Source organism: Anser brachyrhynchus (assembly GCF_964034855.1).
Source record: "Anser brachyrhynchus genome assembly, chromosome: 9".
Lineage (NCBI taxonomy): Eukaryota > Metazoa > Chordata > Aves > Anseriformes > Anatidae > Anser > Anser brachyrhynchus.
In genome coordinates, this window is record NC_137703.1 from 9,077,119 (window position 1) to 9,097,603 (window position 20,485).

Sequence of the window (20,485 nt, forward strand, 5' to 3'; positions counted from 1 at the left end):
AGATTTCAAGCTCCCTAGGTTATATGGATGGATCCAGACAGACAGATGTTCCTCTGCCAGATTGTTAGCTTGCTAACCACGACCCCAACCAGCTCAGAAGCCCTGCAGCTACACCACCATGGAGCAGGGCTGGCTGTGTCTGACCAGCTTGGAGCTTCTTATCTCTGCCTGCACCTAGTGGACATGACCTCTGTTAATGAAGTGGTGACAAAAATAAAGCCCAGGAATTCCTGGCTCTCTCCTCTGTGCTTTCAGCCCACTGGACAGTGCCTACCTACTCTTGCTACAGCGAAAACATTTTCTTTTTGATAGTTACTAGAAGAAAGCAGTATTGTTGGTATTTTCTTCTATAGCCCAGTATTGGCGTCACCCTGATGAATCAGATGTAAAAGCAGAACTGTGCCATGAACATCTCACTGTGTCAAGGATTATGCAATCAAAAAGCTCCATTGCAACTTAACAGAATACTAATGGTGCTGTTTCAAAAGAAGTGAAGAGTTTTCTTCACCTAAATAGAATTGTTTGTACATGTTGCCTTGGAGGGAAGTTAGCAGGGGGTAAAGCCCACAAAATTAAAATAATTAAAAAGGGTAATCAAGCATTACTATTTGTTCCTGGCCCATAGAAACCTAATTGGACAGGGCAAGACCAGAAACAGTGACAGTCAAGAGCAGAGGCAAAAGACAAGTACCTGTTTGACATAAAGAAAAGGTAAAATGACCAACAACTCACCAGTAACCTGCCCTAGTGGAACTGCCCTGGGCCAACACAATCTACTGCTGCATGCATCAGTGACACCAGCTCAGGCTGATACCTACATCTTTAGATCCAGTTTTTAATTTTTGTAATAGTGTGTGTGTAAGGAAGAGAACATTACTGATAACATTATTAGGCTCAGACTCTAAAATTCCAAGACATAATGAATTATTTAGTTTCTCAAATCCTAGTGTTAAATGTTTCACACATCTCTGTTTCAATATTCAGAGGTTCTGACTTCCCATTGGTACTTTCACACCGTGCTCATCTTGTTATGACTTTCCTTTCCATGGTGACTTGCATCCTGGGATCTTTGTAAGCTTTCACTCACAGTGTATTTCTATGGCATATTATGCACAGTTCCACTTATCTTTGCTGGCTGCTTTATGAATATATTTTCCTTGAGATCAGAATTTAGCTCTTTGAATCCAACACCAAGGTTTCTGGTCAGGTGCTACAGTACTTTCACAATTCCTGTCAAATTATTCTCTTTTTCTTTGGTTGCAATATGAATAAGTAACTGGTAATCCACGGTGAGTCACTCCTGCCAGGCACCTCACCTGGCATATATTTGTAAGCAGTCTGACACACCTTTCGATTCTTCCCAAGCATTGTTGCTTTGGTTTAGTGAGCTTTCCTTCTTCCCAGCCCCAGGTTTGGCAGACCAATCTAGAGTGTTCCTCTCATTGCTGATAAAGTGCTAGAAGATCCATCCCGCGAGGCATTTCAGCACACACCCCATCTTTGAGCATCTGTGCCACACAGAGCTTTAAGCAAGGTCAAGTACCTCAGTGATGGTATTTATACCAAGATACCATAGGGGTAAAGTTGAGCAGGTTTACTTGCGGTTTGGTTCACTTGATGGTCATGCCCTAACAAGGTCAGGCAAAGTGTGAGGGAGGACAAGAGGGGTATTTCTGTTTGATCTTGCACCCGATTTTGCTGCTGTGTTCCAGGAGAGAAGTCAGAGAGGAGAAATACGTTGAAACTCCATGCACTGCTCTTGCCATCGCCTGAGAAGATGGGTTTGTATTTACGGTGACAGCTGACCAGGTGGCACTGGTGGAGGTGGGAGAATGGGTGGGGACATAGGAAGGGAATGATATGTAGGGGATGGAGGGACTCAGCCAGGCACCAGGGTGTCCCACTGCAGCTCTTGGAATGCTTTCAAGCAGCTCTAGATTCAGGGCTGGAAAGGTCCAGCGTGATCAGACGGGATACTATTCTTCAAAAAGTACCAGTCTGTTTCTAATTACAGGCCCACCATGCTGTGGTGGCAGGAAGGTTACACCAGGACAAAGAAGGAGAAACAGAAGTGAATCTGCAACAATGTGAATTTCCTCCCAGAACCAGACATCGCTTTGAAGAGCAGCTGTTTCAGTTACCCCCATGGCACAGCAAGCGCAGCCATAACTCACAGGGCAAGGCAGAAGCCTCTGCTCAGTGGGAAGACGCAAAAAACTGCCAAACTGTGGGGAACACAAACACACAACCAGGCTTTTGTTTGTGCCTCCTAAAGGCAGTCCAACAGAAACAACAACTTTCTGGATTTTATGTGGCTTCTTCTAAAAACAGAACAGGAGGGAAAGCCCTTGAATCAAAGGTGCTTCTGTGTGAGCACAGACCTTTGAGGAGATAGGCTTCTGCCTTCTCAGCGCGAGATTTGAAACAGGGAAAAAGCAAACACAAAATTTAACTTCTTATTCAAAACGTTTGGGGTTTGACTAGCCAATGGAAGCTGATAAGCAGATATGACAGAGGGACTGATTTTCTTTCACCTGACACCTGAAGCACAGCTTTAGTGCTGCTGATTTTATATTGGTAGAAGAGTGAGGAGAACCGGGCTCAGCAGCTGCTTTGACAGAGAAAGACATAAGGTGAAAAATTTAAACATGGAATTTGAACTTTCTTTAAAAGTTTTAAAAAAAAATAATCAACATGTACACTGGAAAAGTAGCAAATGCTAGATGTACTGTGCAGTGGAAGCACAAGGTACACTGACTACAGAGAAAAAGAACAGATTTTCCCATTTCTCATTCCTCTTTCCTTTCCCATGTGAAACACAGGGTCTTATTCTAGCGGCTGCTTTGTCAGAGTATAAGAAAGCTGTAGCAACCCACCAAAACAGGTTTTTCTTATTAGTAGGGCCTCTGAATGAGTGCTAGACAAACAAGCACCTTTTGTTATGTCACAGGAAACAGTCATGCTAATGGGGGCATGACTAGGAGCTCGGAGAGGAGGTTGCTGCACTACTCAGGCACTGGAAGCAAAGGCACATGCATCTGACTAAAGCCACCACTTGAATGATAAACTGAGGCTTTGGGCCTTTTCATAAACTGAGCTCACTCTAAACAAACAGCTAACCCTCAGCACTTCATACAAGTGGCGAGAATCCCACTTGGTTGTTGAATTATGCGAACAAGTAAAGGAATCAACCTCAGGCTTATGGAGCTGGTGGAGTTTCACCACACAAGGAAGGTGGTAGACTCTACTGAACCAGTTGCAGGGGAGTAAGTTTCCTGAATGGTGCAGAGAAAAGAGAGAAGACAGAGACATCTGCAGTCTGAGAGCAATCTGCTGTTAACTGTTCTCTGCTTATTTACTGTACGGTGGTGCCTGCTGTATATCCAGGCAGGTCAAACACTTGGATCATTTCTCTTTTTTAACCAGGATTTACAATACATTGGTAAAATAATGGTAATAGATCTCTTCCTGTCAATAAACCAGATAAAGGTTCAGATTTCAAAATACACACCCATTAACTGTGGATGAATTTGTGAATACCTGCTTATATGAATTTCCCTCATCTGCACAAGCAATCAGAGTGAAAGGATAGGAGTAAGTCTGTACGCATTGTAGGATAAGACCATAGATATTCTCGCAAAAGGATTTACTCACCCTTTTTAAAAAGCAGCGGGCAAGAAGCTCAGGATTTTCAATGCAATTTTCTATCTCCTTAAGGAAAATCCTGCAAAGAAGAAAGGAAAGCAAACAATAATGGAACATCCTATTCACACTGCATACTAGCTTCCATATAAATCCAGATTAAAGTCTATGCTTTTGTAGTAAAAAGATTCAATGGGAAAGGTAACAATTCTGACATGCAAATAAATATATTACATATATTTTAGAAAATGGGATATGGTTCACAGCTGATTGCCCAAATCACCAATATTATCATGGCTTCATCTGCTCACAAGCAACTCATACATCTGGTTCCTCTGGCTGTTGGGATTTATTTCCAATATGTAGCCCAAACACCCGCTTCCCATTTGGTTATAAGCATATTTCAGAGCAGCTAGAAAAGACAAAAAAGCTCTGTGAGATGCAGTTGTTTAATCAGCAAGCAATGAAAATATGGGCTGAAGTCCAAAGACCGATGCAGTCACTGGCAGTCAATGCACTTAAGCCTTTAGGAAAAGAAAGACCAGGCTTGCAACAGAAGGGGAATGACATTATCAAAATAGAAGACATTCTTTCAAAACAATGTGTAAATTGGAAAATATTTTTTCTACTATGTGTAAGTTACTCTGGTATAATAATTAAATTTGCAAAAGTTTGTTTTTCATTTTGTTCAACTGTTGCATCTTACAGGCAATCATTATTCAATATAATTAAATTCTCACCTTGACTACAGACAGGTTTACTTAATCAAGGCTAAGAAAAGCAGGAAATTAAAATAAGTGGCCCTAAGTTTTGTGTTTTGGAAGGGGATCAGAAAGAGCTTAATCTTGTCCATTCTCAGTATTCTATAGTTACGGGCACCAGATCAGGTGTGCAGTTTGCTAATGCATGTCCACAGTGCAGACAAGGCTTCTGCAGAGGTTTAAGAACATGTGAACAATAAAATTCCCTAAGAAAAGTGCTCTCAAAAGTATCATGTCTTCTGCTGATGTGATACCAGAAATATAGGACAAATAACTAAGAAAATTTCAACACAGAGGAGCTTTGGCAGAGAAAGAACATCAGGACTTAGTCCTGTGACATTTACCAGTGTACCAAGGGAGGTCATAAAATACTTGCCACTAGGGACATTCAAAATTAATAATGCCAGGGGAAATCACTAGAAAATGCACAAAAAGGTGTAAGCTTTTGCAAAGAGATGAAATTGATGATCTCAGGGGTGTTCTCCATACATGGGTTTTATAGGACACACACAGAGGCAAAGTGAGGACGACTTTTCCTGCCTGTGTACATATGAGTGTAACAAAGCACCCTATATAAAGGGATTAGAAGTGTCAGCAGCACCAAGAGCACAGGACAACTAGCAGTTCTCACGTGCCTGTTGTGAAATTCATAGATTTCCGGGAGGTTCCCAAAAAGAATTTCCTTCTTGTTCTGGAGCGTAGATGGAATCAGATGTACTAAGTTGGGATTGTCCATTTCTGAAGCATAACCCTGCAGAGGAGAGTTGAAAATAAAACCAGGCTATTTTTTACAGTGAAGAAATACTGTCTGAGACACTAAAAAGCCCCAGAGCCTATGTACTTTTTGTTCTCAACAGAGCACATAAAAGCTTTTCCTATGCCAGCTTCTTTGTTGCTCCATGAATTTCTGATGCTTCTAATTTTCCCTAGAGCTTTTACACCTGATAGCTGTTCAAACATATTCTTAACTGTGAATGGACAGATTACTGGATCAGCAAAAAAGATTAAATGATGTCCCTAGCCATCATTTGACTGCCATTCCAGGGAGTCAAAAGCCATTTGGAATGTGCAGGGATAGAAACTACTAAGTTTGATAGACACTTATCTTTCTGCCACACTGCTTCCTTGCAAAAAGGTTAGTTTTGATTTATTTGTTGAGCTGTGGCATTTGGCTCGATTATTTGGTTGTTTCTTGTACAAGCCAGACTGTCTTAATTTAATACAAATTTTGAGACAAAAATATTCTGAGTTCAGATTTTAATGTTGGAGTGATACATCAATTATCAGAGCTGTCAGCCCCCACAGATCATTACTAACTATTCCTCTGCCCATAACTTTGAGAACTCCACAATTTTCATCATTCTGTGGGCTGGGGTCAGAGAAGGTGCCTCTTCCTTTAAACCCTGAGGCAAATGATCAAATCATCCTTCTTCCTTTCCATCTCCAAGGCTGAGCTATCTTGTTGACAGAGAACTTGTGTTCTCTAAACACAAGGTGGGAGGTGAGAGTACTCAGCCCATGAAGGATATGCAACCCCAGTGATGACTTAGAGGTTAAGCACCAGAAGAATTTACAGAAGAATTTCTTACCTCTATTATACTTTGAAGTTCTTCTACATAAACCCGTTCTGTTTCTATCAGCTCATTGATTATGTGGCTAAAAGAAAAGAAAGATGGAGAGCTGTAATGTTTAGCAAAGCACACATGAAAGAAAACAATGCTATTCCTTGTATGTTTGCTGTGTTAAGCCACTGATCTACACAAAAATAAATAAATAAATATAAAAAGAAATATAAAAATAAAAACTCTGTGACATTTCTCAGGTCATTTCTCAGGTCATTTCTCAGAATTTCAATACGGTGCCTTGTTGGTAAGCTTTAACAGCCTAAATATTTCTTGGACTATTATTTTTTCAGTTTATTTTAAACTTCATTTTGTTTTTTTCTTTCATTTTTATACTTGTACATCTGAATAAAGACTAAAAAAGCCCCTCAAAGCAAACTAAAAGGGTTTCCTCTTCTAATATTAACTAACAATAGTCAATAAAATAGGATTCTATTTCCCAAGGTGATGTTACGTTTCCCAAGGCTATGTTCCATTTCTGTTTTGCTTTGTTTTATAAAATAAACAAAATTGCTGATTAGACTTCCTTTCTTTAAAGCATTGCAAAAACAGGCAGCTGGTGTCAGAAGTCTGAAAACATGAAAGCTAATTAGAGAAAAAAATTTATTACAAAGTAATTAGGATTCCATAGGTACCTTGCCATAATGGTCTAAGTCAAGACAAAATCATACAGTGCCTACCACAAGGCAGAGAAATGGCTGAGGGCTGTATGCTGCCCACCCCAGGAGCATGGACTTAGTTAACCTCTGCACTAATCTTAAATGAAGATATTTATGAACAGCAGAGTCATGTCTAGCTATAGAGGAAAAAATATATCACTCTTCCTGACTAAGCAGCACTTTTGCACTCTGGGGCTATCCATGCTCTCAGAAAGCCAGGCCATGTTGGTGTCTAACTTGTATAAAAGCTCTGTTCATATTTCCCTGAATTTGCATATACCGTCGGGCTTCAAAATGTGTTTGGGGCATACTTGCAGTACTAGATTACTCCTTGTCAGGCAGATATATGTCAATTCAATGCACCTTCATGAGAATTGCATAACCAATGGCCTAAGGGGCCTTTTGCCAATAAAATGATTTTACAAACATTAGCACTTGCTTTTATAACTGGCTGAAACAAATAAAACTGTTCTGGTTAAATCTGCCTTTCCTTCCAAGAGCTATTGCAGTTAACCGCACAGTCCGGATGCAAAGGGGGTGAGCAGATGGCTACTGTTCTAGTACCACCACAACTCACAGCAATGAAAAGAAACCAGAAGGGCAATCCACAACTTGTTTCTGGAGTCAACTACTTTCATTTTACAGTGATGAAAAGTTGGCTTCAGACAGAACTAACATGTTTCATCAAGTTCAGTTATCCAGCTACATCATGAACTCAAGCGGCGTAAAATTGTTGGGTCAGACAGGTGTTTGGTGGTCACTAACTCCTTCTGTCTATGTAATTCAAATTACTTTTGCCACTCTGGCTATCAGATTCAGCAAAGAAAATTGTACATTCAATTGCCCACGTAGGCAGCCAGTAATAGAGACATTAAACACAAACATGCAGGTATAATTTCCCATGCAAACTCTGAATTTGCATTAGCATGACAGCGTGGCCACAGAAACTGCATGTACATCACAACCGTGCACACAGCTATGGTCTTTGCAATGATACACAGCAATATTTTAACTTTTAACACACTTCAGTGAAAGGTGCTTACATTCTTGGTTCCCTTGGTGGACCTAGGAACTGCTGCCTCACACGTATTTCATGAATTGGAGAATGGGTTTGAAAAGGTTGTTCCATTGGTTATAAGTTTTCAAATGCCACCTTCAGCTCTAACCTACATTTATTTTAAGAAAAGCTCTGATTCTGTTTATTGTTTCTGTTTTCCAGATTCTGAAGACTTAAAATAATCTATTCTCACCAAGCTTTACGTTGCAGCAATTGGAACTTCACGACATTTATTTAATACTCACAATGCATATTTCCAAAGAGATGCTGCATTCTTTAAAATATGTGTGTGTGTATATATATATATATGTATGTATATAACAGAGAAGGTGTAACAGATCATCAGAGAAACTTCATGTTTCTAAGTTTTAAATTAATCTTAAAGCTCCTCTTGCTGTGGAAATATGCTTATTTACCTGCAAACAAGATATAGATTTCCATATGTTATTTCCTCTATTACCGAACAGGTTGCATAAGGACTGACTCTGAACCCCACCCAGCACTTTGCTGACAATTATACCTGAAAAGTAAATTTTTAGTCCATAGGTTTCCTAGTAACTGTGACATATACAAACAATAGTGTGGCGGTGCCTGTCAGAAGCACAACTCAGAGTAATCCAGTAAACAAGGCACAGGACTTTGGAATATTTTACTACCCATCTTTCTATGAAAGATGATTATTCTCATTGCTATTTTAAAATAGAGTACCAGCTCTTCAATCTCTAGTGTTATAAATCTCATTTTTTTAAACTATTTTTTTTTTACTAATCATAGTGTTTTGGGGTAAGTGTCCATTCAGGGCATCAAAAAAGTTCACATATGAAGAATGCTTTTTTAGAGGAAGTTCTGTGGGACTCCTGAGATATTGACATTATAGTTTGCGGGGGGGGAAGGCCCCTTAAAATTTAACAGAATTTTTAAAGAAGATTTTTTTTTTAATTAACTTAATTATATATGTTGATTTCTACTAAAAGTAAATGCATTGTCTTTCTAAGTGTTATATAAGACTTGTCTAACTAACCCTTTCATTCCTTGCAGAGGTGTCATCGGCCATTTTGTCATCTAAGTTTCAATGACACTGAAGCAGAGATAGTATGATGACGATATTCTTTATCCTCTCCAGGTTAGAGTTCAAGAGCTTCATTGTGATGCTCATACCTCTAAGGCACGAGTCTGCACATACAGGGTAACCATTTCTCTATACTTCCCACAATCAGGCAGATGGATTTCTGCCTGAGTAAGGCTTTCATTGTGTTTTCATTTTTCCCCCTCCAGAACTGTACTCTTTTTTCCAACCACAAATTATGTTCACATGAAAAAGAGGAATTTGACCATTTCTCCAGGACTTCCAAACATCCAGCATTGTGTCAGACTCAACACGTTTTAGAGCTGTTTTTACACTTGACTCTTAGTACCCATGGCCAAGTACATCTCTGGGATTTCCTACCTGGAACACAGGAGCTGTATGATTAAGCCTCCCACTGACCTCAAAGCAGAATAACCCTCACGTTTCTGCAAAGAGCTGGTGGGTGCAAATTCTACTCCCAAGGCTGCCACTGGTTTAAAGAGTCTTGCAAGATATAATCCATCTCCTTGTCTGTGCCCATCCCACAGTCTCCAGATGTTGTTTTACATGATCACAACACTACTCTTCTGAAAGTGTTATTTGGAGTTCCTCCAGCAGCACTGTCCCTGCTCAACCAAGCAGTGACAAACTGGGCTTGTCCATCATGTGGGACCCAGGTGTGGGCCCTTGTGCAGTGATTGGCAAGGACACCGACCCAGGACCAGGTGTACTGTAATGGGCAAAGCTAAAAACCTGGGGAGTAAGGGTGTTATAGAGCGCTACTCTAACAGGGATGGTGCTACAGCAGCCATCAGGAACACTCAGCACAAACCCATCAGAAAACAGCCTCCTGTAGCGCCAGTGCTCCGAGTAACTTCCCTGAATTGCTCTCCAAATAATATCTACAGCAGCACAATCTCAAACATCAAAGGCTGTTGCACATGGCATCACCTAGCGACACATGAATTGCTCTCTCATCAACCTGTTCACAACGTGAAGTTGTGAACTAAGGCAAGGGCCCTAGAATTGCTCTGACAAGGATGCAATTTAAGAACGGGAAATTAAAAAGCTACAGAAGTGGGTCTTGCTGCTGTGGGGGAAAGCGCTGAGAGGGTATAAAGGAGATACTTTGGCCTGTGTGGGTGTGCTGGGTTGCTAAATGATGAAGTAGAGAGCTTGCCATATGGCACAAGCGATTTAATGACACTTGATATGGTCTAACAGCCTTGAAAACTGGTAGGGACATAATCTGACTTACGTCAAGCCATGAGGGGTGAAATGTGAAATGTTTGCCATCTCTTCCAGGATGTCATGGGACAGCAAGGGTAACTCAGCATGCACCTGCTGTAGGGTTATCATACTTAAGGGAAATATGATGCAGCAGCTGACAGAACTATTGTCACAGGCAGTTCTTTCAAATCCCTTTTTTTCTCTCCTATGGTCTCAAAAAGCATGATTAGGTTAGAAGTAATTTCTGGTGACCAGCTGCATCAAAAGTCCTCTTTACATTGTCTAATATTTGAACAAAGTTAATTTTGCAAATGTAAACACACATTGTTTCTAGTCACGTGGGGCATTGAACTGCAGATAAAAAATAATGATGAATGCAGCTAATCCATTGTCTTTCTAACTGATAAGAAAGTACAGTCTTTCTGTCAATAATCAGAAATTAAATGAAAGGTGAATCAGTGAAGGAATGAAAAAGTGTAACAGAAAAATAATGAATACAAACTAATGAATGGCAGGTCAGATACAGGCCCATACTTTAGTTTTAAATGTAGGTCCTCTGACATCAATGAAAAGCAAAAGGTTTGCCAAAACTGCAGTTCATTCAGTCTTTTTTTTTTCCTTTTTCTTCTGCGTTTGAGTCCATATTACTAAGCAAAGTTTCACACAGATTTCTACTAGATTGCAAGGGCTTTTTTCCATCCTCCAGTGCTGCCACACACACTGCTCACTTGCTTGAATCAGCAGTCGGCTCCCTTGGAGGCAGCAGCAGATGCAACACTGATATATCCCATCCACTTTGGTATTTGCCTCCCCCTCCAGAGAAATATAAAAACAGGAGACGGAGCCAGAAAGGACCACTTGAAATCTTGCCCTTGGTGCCAAGGGACTCTTTATGGTTTGGCCAATGAGAACTTGCACGCTATAAACAGGTTTGTTGTGCTTGGCTGTCTCGAAGGATTTGGAGGTAACCTCAGGAAGCAGCGAGCAGCCTTGACTCTGGCCTCAGCACTGTGATTACAGGTAAGGCCCAAACACTCCCCTCAGTGACCCAAAGGGGAGAAAAACCAGGTACAACTGGGATGTGTGGGTAAGAGGTTAGGTCTTCCACAACCCATTGTTCCTTTGTTTCAGAGACATTTCACAGACATGAGGTTTGGATGGCTTCTATCCAAAGACAACAGAACTCAGCTGGCTGATGTTCAGGGGCAGCTCGCAGTTCCTTGCCGGGATCATTCCCAAGTAAACAGGTCATCTCAGCTCTGTTGCTGAAGGACCAGGCATCTGACCTGAAGGTCTAAGGCTTACGTGGAGTCCGAGAAATCCCTACATCCTGTCTGCAGGCATCCTTTTTGCCAGTAAAACTTCATTCCACGGGTGAACGCACAGTATGCTTGCTTCTTCCAGAATTAATTAGGAGACTTAGCAAACGAGAAGAGCTCCAAAGGTGGAAAATTCTGGCCCCAGCAATACCTGACCCACTAGCTTTTCTGTGGCGAAACAACGACGTGGTCCAGTGACATGCTGCTCAGGAGAGCAAGGCCAATTTTCCCCCTGTGGAGGGGCTTTCCTGTGTGTCCTAACACAGTGGGATCAACCACCACCGAGCTGGCAAAGCACTCTGGGTGGCAAGACCTTTGCCGCTACCTTCACTTGGCAGAATTGGGACGTGGCTGTGGCAGGGAGAGATCACAACAGCCTCACTGATGTGATGCTGTCAGATGTTTCTCCAGCAAAGAAAACTTCTTGCTATGGGAAACAGTTAAAAGGAATTAACTCACATTTCTCTGAATTACTGATCTGGTTTTCTCAAGAAACATCCTGGCTTTGAATACACAAAGACTGCATTCCCCAAAGGTGCGATTTCTCCTCAGTGTCCTACAGGCAGGTCACTCCTGCCCTGGCAGCCAGGACACCCTGAGGTGCTGCAGCACCCCCAGGACCTCCCACACGGAGCTAGGCCGCAGGCGCTCGGCAGCTTCCTCCTGACAGGACGCCTCGCTTGGCGAGGCTCCGCAGTGCCAGCACAACAAGGAAAGGAGAAAGGAGCAGGAAAACTATTTCGACTTTGTGCTCTCTCTGACCTCCGTCAAGTTAGTTGTGCCGTGCTGAAGTGAAGAAAAAAAAATCCGGTTGCCTAAAGGATTCTCTTCAGCAGGGGTAAGACTGGAGGAGCTGCAGCGGGGAGACACTTGGAGAAGGAGGCTGAAGGAAGGGGAACCGGCGGGGGGCAAGCCGTGTGGGGAGGGATGGTGGCAGAGCACTGCCTCCACTGTTCTCAGCTGAGGTCTTAAGTGAAACCTCAAAACTGAGGTAAATGCTGGTATTACTTAGCACCCTTCACTTCTAGCGGTGCATTTCTGTATCTGTCACCGTCTGTGCTGACATTCAGACCAAATGTTGCTATTTATATTGCTCTGGCCTGTGCAAACGGCAACTAGCCATGTTGCTAACAAATAAACTAAAAAAACTAATAAAAACTAATCAACTAACTTATAAACTAATTTCAACAGGTATCTCCTGCACTCTGTTCCCTTGATAGAACAAAATGTGGTCAATTGGTGTTGAGCTGGCTTTTCCTGGAAACTGAGAGCAACCAGTGCTGAGATGGACCGTACCGCAAAGACGACACACACCAGCCCATTAGACATTTGTAACTCTTCCTCCTTCCTTCTTCACTAACAACGAAAGCAAAATGAAAAGTAACTGAACCGCTTGCCAAGCTCCCCAGCTCTGTCAGGTTCGGTATCACAATAGTCCTGGTAGGAGCACTGTCGGATGGTCACGCTGCTGTGCTACGTGCTACCTTAAAAAACCTGATCAAATAGTATCTGGAGACTACCACAATCTATTAATATCTGCTCTGGCTATATTTCAATGACTTTTTGCCCATATGGTTACTATTTGTGCATCCTACTCAGGTGGCAACATAACACTGATTCAGGATTTTTGTTTCCATAACTGTGCTTCTTTTCTAACAAAATCATTGGCTCACTTCCTTTCACAAATCTTGTTTCTATGCCAGGATTTGCTACCACAGGTGCCTATCCCCAAAAGTAGTCTTTTCCCAGAGGTAGAAGTGCAGACATCAAATAGAGTTAAGCTAGTGATTTTTTTTAGGGGGAAAAAAAACAAACATCCTCAGTGCTGCTCCGCAATCAGTATGTTCCAGAAAATCTACCTGCATGAGTGATGTAGAGCCAGCAAAAGTGGCAATTGTGCATAGGTATTCCATATCTGTCCTGCAAAAATGCAGTGTCTGGAAGATGAAAAGTTAATGCATGCCTGAGTTAGACACCAACAGTTTAGAGTGTAGAGTTTCAACAGCTGAAACAGCAGAATCTATCAAATTAGTAAAAATAAAATAAACACAACATCATAAATCTATCTGATTTAGATAGAGATCTACATAAATTGGAAATGCTAGCTTTTTAAATACCAGAGGTTTCAAAAGCAGCAGAAAGGACTGAATGCAAATGTATTCACTGCAGCAGATACATATATTTGGAATAAACATCAACGTTGGATGGACCTGAACACAACAGAAGTGAGAGTGAAAAAAGTACTGGCTTGCAAAAATAAGCAGACTGATAAAGACCTTTTTGTCCCAGTACTGGCTATTATTAACTGCTGTCTAGTTTCTATACTTGAATTTGAATAAAATACAGCAAAATCATAATTTTTGCAAAGGTATCTATTTGTATGCAATAAAGGACAAAAATGTCACTGCCTCAGTGGAAACAGAGTCAGCAATAATTAGCACATCCAGTTTCCAATTAGAAGCTGCTACTAGAAATTCTGACTGGTCTAATCTGAAACTGCCCCAGCGATGTCTGTGATACAGAATAAAGCAATGACTGTGTGAAGTGATGCATTGAGGAAACTTCCAGTCCACATACCTAATTGCTTTTAAGAATTGTTTTTTTTTTCTTTCATTTCTCACAGTGCTAAAAGTGCTTTTCCCAGCTGACAAGTATTTTCAGCTGAGATTGTGCAACAGTTCAAGTGAAACTTGAGTAATCACTCAGTTGCAGTACTTCACCTCCTAAAGTGGAGTAAAAGATCATTCTGGACGTAAGACGATTGTATTTGTTATTTGATACAGAAAACATTTCTGATTTTTCTGACATGTTCTTTTTTTTTCTTTTTTTTCTTTTTTTTTTCTTTTTTATTTTTTTAATGAAGGAGAGCAATGCTTTGAAAGAACAATGATTGTACTTGAAGTATATTTCATGACTGTAAATGAATCCCAACCAACTTAGAGAAGCATAAGGGATTCAGGTAGTATGCACTCTCTCACATGAAAATTAGTGGCTTTTAGTGAAGATGTTGTATTTGCCTGCCTAGATGATCCTTTTCTGCTGCAATGTAAAGTCAAATGCTCAAGTTATTACGGAAGTTCTGAGCAGAAAGACGGCATCTTTGTTAGAAATATATTTCACCTCCAAAGTCACCATTTATAATACTTTGTTTCTCGTGAGATGGTCTGATCTCGTTGCATATAAGAAATTGTCCCACATTCATTGTTCCCAAAACAAATGACCTTGGGGAAATATTTTTATATATCTAAATTAGTTGACCTACATTATAGGAACCAGAACATCATTGTTAATGGAGAGGCAAATTAATTAAATCACCTACAGAGATGAACAACATGAATAGAGGACTAGAAGTCAAGCAAGAATTGTTTTTCACCCCAGCTGTGCATCTGCACTGAAATGATGCAGCTCTGTAGACAAATCTCAGCAAGCTTTAGACAATGTGGATGCTGCAGACTGGCATTACTACTGGCCAAAATAACATCCAACTAGCTGTGTAAATATTTGCCAGACACTCGTACTTGTGAACTACTCATCCGTTCCACCTGTGGTTTTAGTCTTCTAACCTTGCAGCTACACCATTTCTATTTGATGATCAAAATATATTTAGCTCTGTGACAGCTCAGCACTGAGTAATCAATTAGCTAAAAGCAGGTGAATAATTTATAAATTAGATTTGCTACTAATGTATTTGCTACGTAGTATTAGGCTTGAATATCTCTTAAAATTTACTGGAAAGTTTCTGAATGGGTGGCATGCACCCATGCAAACCATATTTTAGTAGATTGTTATCTATACCGTATGCTTCACAGACACATGGCTGTAAGATATCTGCATTTAACTGGAACGTTGTGGGTTAACAGTCTGCTCCTGTACCGTAGAGACTTCCATGTCATTTCTTAGCATTGTTCACTTGCTTGAGATTGAATATTTATATATAGTTCATAAAATTAACTTCAAATGAAGCAAATTTTAGTGTTCTTCCTTAGAAATATTATCCAACAAACTGTAAAGCTTCCAGTTTCTTAGGGCCAGGTGGATCTAGTAAATCTGCATCTTTCATTTACTGCAGCAAAGTATAATGCATAAAGGACTTAAACCGACAGGGGAGAAAGAAATAACTAGTCATTACACTTGCCTAAGAATGGCTTTGATGTGCTAAACTGGAGTCATTATGGGCACTCAAGTTTACCAGACAGCAAAGGAAGCTTACTGCTTTTTAAAATATAAATAAAAATATGCATGGAATTAAAATGATGGTTATTAAGACACTCATGCTAAGATGACCTCTTATGTGTTTTCAGCCCATAAGGACGAGCACATACAGTCACAGATACTATTTACAAGATAAGGCAGAGCACTCTAGCTGTTGTGTGTCCTACTGCTGTGGGAAATCTGCAGGATTTCCATTTCTTAGCAGCCATTTCTTTCATGGATGCTTTTTTCTTAAAAGTTTGAAATGGAGCAGCTAAGAAACCTCTAGAAATGTAATAGTTTCTGACTTTTGCAAGAACTATTTAACAAGCTTTTTTACAGTCAACCGGAATTCTAAGACAGAAACTGTTTACGTGTTGCAGTGTACTTTTTCCATCCATTTGCAAACAGGATATAATGATATCCAAATATCAATTGACCTCCTTGAGCAAGAAGTTGATAAAGGCTTGCGGACTTTCCCACACAGAGTGGTAAACTGTGACATTTGAAAAAGAGCTTTTAATAACAGCAAAACCTAAACTGTTAAAACCACAAAACTTTCAACAAGATATGACCAAAAATTTAAATACAGAAGTATGTTCAAGGAAGCTTTATAGGAACTATTCATACTAAGAATTCCTATCTACTACTACAGCTCGGGCTCCCAGGAAAACTAAAATGTGCCCCCAGCCTCTCTCCAAAATTGTGTAATCTCGGGTGGGGTATCCTTGGTAAGCTGGTGTGACAGAAAAGGATGCAGGTACGTGTGACTCTGCTCCATGCAGATTCCTGCACCACCCCACTCTCTTACTCCAGAACATCCCCATTAGGGGGTATGACTGATATCTCTCACGTCCGTGGTAGTCTCTTTCTCATCCCGTCCCTGCAAGGGCCCTTCAGAGCTACTTCAATTGGGATAGAAAAGCTGAACATGAAACTGTTGCTCATTTCATGAGAATGGAAACACAGATACTACCCTGAAGGGTCCACTGCTGGAAGAGAAAAGTTCCCATGGTTTTTATTCTCCTAGCAGATCTGCTCAAGAGCTTTGCTCTGCAAGACTTTGGAAGGCCATTTGGGCAGAAGGAGTAATTATTATTACTATTATTAAAATGAATAGTAATTGATTTTACAGACAGTCCTGTGTTTATGTTGGAGAGGGCAGAGCAGAGAAGTGCATATTGCACTTGGAATGGAGGCGATGGATTTGATGAAGGTTACCAGGTCCTATGGGGATTTGTATTTCAGTCTGAGATGTGATCCTAAGGAAACTCCATCCTGCAAAATCTGTTTCTCCCTATAACAGGACACAGCATTCTGTCAGACCTAAAATCTGTGGCTCTCCTGCCCACAGACCTCTTGGACAGAGAGATACCTCAAAAGATCTTGGTAGATCTCTTGGATATACGCTGCATGATGTGACAATTAAGAATGGAAGAGGGAAAGAAAATCGTGAAGATCTAAAATGGAGTTTATGGGAGCAGCTGGAACATACATTCTGCTTTAGTTAATCTCTTCTTGGCACGGGTACATCAGTATGTAAGCTGTGAATTGCCATGGCTGAAGAGCAAGCACATCCTTTTTTTTTGTCACGCTTTCTCTGTGTTGGTAACCTAGGGCAGTGGAACAAGAAAGGATCATGCCACCCGCAGCTACCACACTACAACCAGCAGAGACTGGGAATCACAGCTCTTCACAACATCCATTTACTAATTTGGACAATCCTCTCTACCATACCTCTGGAATTCAGCTTGCAGCATTTAACAACAACCCTAGAGAAAGAGGGAGAGAGCTGTCTGCTGGAAGATTTTCCAAACTAAGAAAGCTGCTTTAGAGAACTGTGGGATAGATTCCAGATGGAGAAAGTGGCTGAAGGGGCCACTTTACAGTCCCACAATTGCAGATTGCATGAAATGGAGAAGATATTACCCAATATTTGTCCTGTTTCTTATTTTTTCCCTAAGCAGCTGGTAACGGCCAAGGTCCAAGATAATACAATGGGACAGACAGGTATTTGGGTTCACCAGGACTGCCATTCTTCTGCTTTTTTTTTTTTTTTTTCCTCTGGAATAATAGGAGGCTTGGTTTATCCATCTCAGGGCCTGACAGAGGTCTTACACAATCCTGACCTACCAGGGAAGTCTCTAACTACTCTGCCCCTTTAGTTTTTGTGGTATGAGTTGGGGCTAGGTACAACTGCAACAGCCGGAGGCGGAGCATGCCACACCAGGCAGGGCTGTCACAGACGTAGGAGCTCTCCCTGTCCTCTCTCCATGCAGTAATTCTGGCCTAGGGGTACGAGTGGGGGATTCAGAATGGACAAACAGAACTCTGAATGCATTTTAATTAACAGCAGCATGTTCACTGCAACCTTATTCAGCCATGCTTTAGCTCAGGTGAGATGCCATACATACAAGACTGGCCACACTAGTTCGTCCAGCACGGACTATTAACCAGGGAACAGAATTTCTAGACAGGCTTTCAAAAACAAGAAATACAAATAAAATATCAGTGCTTCCAAACTAGAGGTTATGGAGAAAGATCAACAACAGTGTATTGAATAACCTGGATACACATTGGAAATTTGGAGAACATGCAGAGGATCTGCTCGACAAAGTGATCCTGCATAGAACAGCATTCCTCTTTAGGCCCATATGAGGAAAGAAGCCTGCTGCGTGAAAAATGTAAGTGAATTTTCAAAAATAAATATGGCATTCTAAACATGAATGTGCCACAAGTCTTCCAAACCAGGTTATTATATCCTTGGTTAATGAGCAGCCTGTTAAACGCAGGAAGTCAAGTCAGCGGTGATTTACTGAACAGCGCGCCCGATAAATCACTGCCCCATTGCATCACGGGCTGCACAGCACCGAGTGATCTCCCATGGCCCTCTCTGCCGCTGTCCTGCAAACCATGCAATTATTTCCATCAGCCCAGTGTGGGTGCAAGGCACCGTCACCCCGATTAGGCAACACAACCTAGGCTTTGTGCTACTGTAAATGACAACGTGAAGGGCTCAGCGTGAGCGCTCCTTCATGAGCTCACTGACGACATACAGGAACTGCATACCTTTACCTTCTGATCGGTTTAAAAACAGGTTTCATTGGAGCTGGTGTTGGTGTGTGTAGGGATAGAGAGGTGTGCTTTGGCAGATCCGCCTGCAGAATTTGAAAAAATGCTGCCTCCAGCTAATTGTCACCTCCCTGAGAGGCATGAGTGCTCCTCGGCAGTTTCAGTGGTTTGTTAGTCTGGAGAGTCGCTGTCCTGCCCTTTAAGGAGTAAGCAGCACCAGCTGAACTGACACTGTATAAGAGCATACCAGCGCTTCTCCTTCTCCTTTTCCATCTATCACAGCAGAGATAACAGGGCTGAACCCCATCCCCAGCTCCTTGGCTTGTGCCTATGCTACTTCTGACTTGTTGGTGGCCTTCATATGAATACAGAAAGGCCAAGGACTGTCAGCACCTTGGATCAGAGCAAAGCAAGGTTTTTATGGAGAGGTGATACATCCTACTAGATCCCTTGCGACAGTTAGGGGTGAAACAAACACCGAAGCCTTATGGCCTATGTATGCTTCTTCAGACAAAATGTATCCAACCCTAGTTCCACACAAAGCAGCCTTCATTTGCACGTACTCAATAAGCCCTGAGATGGATCAGGGGGTGGGAGAAAGCATATCTTTAGTTTTTTCCAGAGTCCTGGATAGGCACAGCAAGTAGCCAGCAGGATAGCCAAAGCAGACTGCCTGTAACACAAGTAAGATAGGGGATAGCTGTGGTCCTAAAACACACCAACCACCCAGCGTGTGCCTGTGGCCAGCTGCACGCCAGGAGCCTGCCCAGAGCCAGCAGGTAGCAGAAGTGCGCAGAAAACAAGTTGAGGAATGCCTGGAATTTCTGAAGGGTATTAAAATAACCTTAGTATCCAACAGCAAGCAGGTATGAGAGATAATAGCAGAGGTGGCTGCTTATCCTCCTTTGCTACTTGATTAAGTGCAAATTTTGTCAGAAAGTACGTGAACATTGAGACCAATCATTTCAGCCTTTCTCTACTTTCCATGTTCTTCAGGAGCAAGGATGCAAGGTCTCCAGGAAGGCTCCAGAACATTCAGGAAACCCCTGTATGGCAACAATAAGATTTTTTTTTCCTCCTGTTCATAATAATTTTCCCAGTTCCCAGAAATATTTGGATCTATGTTAGGAATGTGTCTCCTCTTGCTATTCTACAGACCTTTCTATCAGCAGCAAGATCTCCCTACATGGCAGCACACACTTCACTTCAAAGGTCTTCCTAACCCTTTAGGCAGTAATTAGAGTTGTAAGTGCTGGAGCCAATCTGCCTGACAGGGAAACTTCGCTGAAAACAAAGATTTTGTAAAGGCTGAAAGAGATGACAGCAAACAAGAAATGGCTAGTGGCTTCATGAAATTTCTCCTGCTGACTGCTCTTTCATTAAGTCTGGTGAAATAAAACAGTTCTCTGTGCCTTACAATAAAGTCAAAAAAACAGTTTCTCTTTTAAAATGTAGGTTCCAAGTTCCTCCCCTCTATCAGCTGTAAGTTTTCATGAGTCTGGAAATTAGACTGAAAAGACACGCTGTTGGGGGTCTACAGTAACACTTTTGTCTCGATCACTTAACAAAATCTCCTTATCTTAATTGTAATATAAGTCAATATCATATTATCGTGTGAAATTCGTTACATCTTGCATTTACACAGTGTAAGGAAGCCTTTGCAATGGATCCTACTTATGCCATACAAAAGGGGAAACACATTCATCTCTGCCTCCTGTAGAGGCTCTGCATCTGTGGCCAATAGCCGATAAACCCAGGGATCTCAGCTCCTCCTTGCAGCTCTGAAGATACAATAGGCACTTGGACAGCAAAGCTTTTAGCAGTGCTCCCTGAGCGACCAGTATCTTTGACATCAGCCCACACCTA

The 20,485-nt window shown here is 41.4% G+C and overlaps 1 protein-coding gene and 1 long non-coding RNA gene across 14 annotated transcripts in view; one reads left to right on the plus strand and one right to left on the minus strand.

Moving 5' to 3' along the window:
- Positions 1 to 20,485, minus strand: part of MCF2L2 (MCF.2 cell line derived transforming sequence-like 2) — a 159,789-nt gene that overhangs the window by 35,646 nt on the left and 103,658 nt on the right. For all 13 annotated transcript variants that reach the window (XM_080604565.1, XM_080604564.1, XM_080604562.1 and 10 more), the window contains exons 16-18: positions 5,993 to 6,059; positions 5,039 to 5,154; positions 3,655 to 3,724 (exon numbers count right to left, since the gene is read on the minus strand). In XM_080604565.1, coding sequence (XP_080460691.1) covers positions 3,655 to 3,724; positions 5,039 to 5,154; positions 5,993 to 6,059 — 253 coding nt within the window. The remainder of the gene's footprint in view (positions 1 to 3,654; positions 3,725 to 5,038; positions 5,155 to 5,992; positions 6,060 to 20,485) is intronic.
- LOC308199864 lies at positions 6,066 to 14,487 on the plus strand. The gene is made up of 2 exons (XR_013955057.1): positions 6,066 to 12,194; positions 12,548 to 14,487. It is a non-coding gene; the product is annotated as an uncharacterized lncRNA (long non-coding RNA).